Genomic DNA, 2,721 nt, shown 5'->3' with positions numbered 1-2,721 from the left:
ACCAATAATAATAATAATAATAATAATAATAATAATAATAATAATAATAATAACCAGAAAAGAATCTCAGCTCCCAACAAGGCCAATAGCTTTATTCATTTGCTTAGTCCTTCAGCACATGATTGTTGAATTGCTGAGTCCGTACTTCTTCCATTGAGAAACCTACTGGTAGAGTTGAAGATTTGTGTGTAGTGCTTTGTTCTCTCCCAAGAGCTGTTGTCAGGCCCGTCTAGGTGGGATCTCACTTATCTAGTGAGAACTGCTTTGTTGGCTCTGGTATGTCCACACCTTTGGTGGCAGAGTGGCAACAAGTCCCCACTGCATAGACAGACTGTTCTGATTCCAGCCAGGCTTTGCTCTATTCAAGTCCCACTGTACCTTGGGGCTATGAATGTTGTGTTCTGTCCCATGCAGTAGCTGGACGGGTGGCTCTCTGTTGACTTTAGTCCATGGGTGGTCTCAGCTCTGTTCTGGAAGGACAGCTCAGTTGCTGACACTGATCCTCCCTGTCTCCCCGTTTGCTGGGGTTTCTCCACATTGTGCTGTTATGTTTTGAGAGCACAGGCTCTCTCTTGTTTGTTTTCAGGGCCTATTGTCAGCATTTGTGCCTCCTCACTTCTAAGGCTGCTCATCTCATTCTTCAGGCCAGGACAGTCAGTGACAATCTCACAGAGACTGCAGGCATCAGAGGAGCACCTCTGGATGGCCTCAGGCCATCTTCAGAATTACAGGTGGAGGAGCATTCCTTCTGAGAAGCCAGGTTGGAGGACTGCAAAGTATCAGATGAGTTCCTGCTTCACATTTTGTCCCTTTGAGATTTCATTTCAGGTTGAGGGGGGAAACGTGTTGAATGGTGCCCAGGCTCATTCAACTGGGCCAAGTCTATTCTATTTTTTTTAACAGGGAAGCAGGACTTGAATCCAGCTCCCATTTTCTACTCAGTGTCTTCCATAAAGCTCCATTCTGGTGTCGAATGGAGAACCTACTACCTTCCCATTACAACACAGTCTAAGTGATCATGTATAAAAACAGTAAACACAGGCCAAACATCTGCATAGACAGCATCCTGCTCTTAGGCAGTCCCTCCTTTAAGATTCTTGGCTCGTTTTAATATTTATCTATCGTGTGTGTGTGTGTGTGTGTGTGTGTGTGTGCGCACGTGTGTGTGCGTGTGCCTGTGTGTATGTAAGTGCACCATGATGTGGAGCAGCCTGAGGATATTTGAAGAGAACATTGGATTCTCTGCAGCTGGAGCTACAGAGGTTGAGAGCTTCCATGTGGGTTCTGGGACTTGAACCAGAGTCTTCTACAAGAGCAACAAATCCTCATAACTGCTAAACCATCTCTCTGGCCCTCGTGGGGTTTTTTTCTTTTGTTTGTTTGTGTGTGTGTGTGTGTGTGTGTATTTGTGTGTGTGTATTTGTGTGTTGTCTATATATATATACCTGCATGTTCGTGTGTGTAAATACCATCGTGCATGTGGAGGGCAGAGAACAATCTCAGATGCTGGTTCTGACAGGGTCTCTTTGTTAGCCTACACCAGGCTAGCTGGCCTTTGAGCTTCCTCTCTCCACCTCCCATCTCGCCTAGAAGCACAGGGATCGTAGGTGCATGCTATCTCATCACATTTTACGTGGGTTTTGGGGAGTCAGCCCTTGGTCCTCAACTTGTACTGCAAGTGATTTACCTATTGAGTCACCTCCCCAGCTTCGAGGAATTCCATCCTGAGGACTAAATGTCCCAATTCTGTGTGGTCCTCAGCTAGGGGTGTTTGTGTTTAAGAACCGAGGAGTGGCTGGGATCTTTGGACCAACCAGGGAAACATTTACTGTTGCAGTGGGTTTTAGAGGAGGTGAGATATTTTCTGGATAGTATATAAAGAAATGTTCTCACACCGCAGCTCCAGAGGCCCAGATCCCATCTCTGCTGTCAGAGTGCACAGCCTCCAGTCTCCACTCCCAAGTTTTACTTATTTTATCTGTGTTTGCATGCCTGCATGCCTGCATGCCTGCATGCGTGTGTGTGTGGGTGTGTTGGTGAGTTTGCAAGTGTTCACAGAAGCTTTCTGATTCCCTGAAATTGGGGTGAGAGGTGGTTGTATTGGAGTTGGGGACTTTTGCAGAAGTGGTAGGCACTCTTAACTGCTGAGGTGTCTCCAGGCTCTGCCCCCACTGTTAAGACCAGTTAAAAATATACTTCCCTATGTACTGTTTGCTTTGCTGGAATGAAGGTCCCTGGGGAGGGGGAGTCAGGAAAAGCGACTTTCCCTCTGGCTAATAAAATCATGGTGTCACCTACAAAGGAAGGATTTCACTTCTGTTTTCCTCTCCTCACTCATGTAGATCCAGGTGCATTTCCAGAACCTTCTTGAACCTCTGTCTCTTTTTCCCCCTGCATTAGGGCTGAGGAAGCAGAGGGCATTTTGGATCCCCAGGAGTCAGACAAATTAAGCTTTAACGAGAAGTGTGCTTGGAGCCCACTGCTGACTCAACTCTGGGCAACATCGGTCCTCGGGTCTCTCTCAGGTTAGGAGCTACGAGACTGCAGCACAGCCGCAGTGTGTGGGAGTGGGGAGGGGTTGCCCGGATCCTTCCTTCCCGTTTCTCTGTGGTTAGGTATAGGATAAGTTATGTTCCTTTAAGTTTCGTCCCTCTTACATCTCACCTCTCTGGGACAGCTCATTATCATTTATTGGAAACCTCAGGTTCCTTTTTTTTTTTT

At 46.7% G+C, this 2,721-nt stretch overlaps 1 protein-coding gene across 1 annotated transcript in view; it reads left to right on the top strand.

Moving 5' to 3' along the window:
• Bspry (B-box and SPRY domain containing) overlaps window positions 1-2,721 on the top strand; it is a 15,634-nt gene that overhangs the window by 11,050 nt on the left and 1,863 nt on the right. The window contains exon 5 of the mRNA XM_026781825.1: window positions 2,401-2,525. Within this exon, the coding sequence (XP_026637626.1) occupies window positions 2,401-2,525 (125 nt within the window). The remainder of the gene's footprint in view (window positions 1-2,400; window positions 2,526-2,721) is intronic.

Source organism: Microtus ochrogaster, chromosome 10 (assembly GCF_000317375.1).
Source record: "Microtus ochrogaster isolate Prairie Vole_2 chromosome 10, MicOch1.0, whole genome shotgun sequence".
Lineage (NCBI taxonomy): Eukaryota > Metazoa > Chordata > Mammalia > Rodentia > Cricetidae > Microtus > Microtus ochrogaster.
The sequence above is the reverse complement of the archived record's forward strand: the minus strand, read 5'-3'. Positions and strand labels throughout refer to the sequence as shown.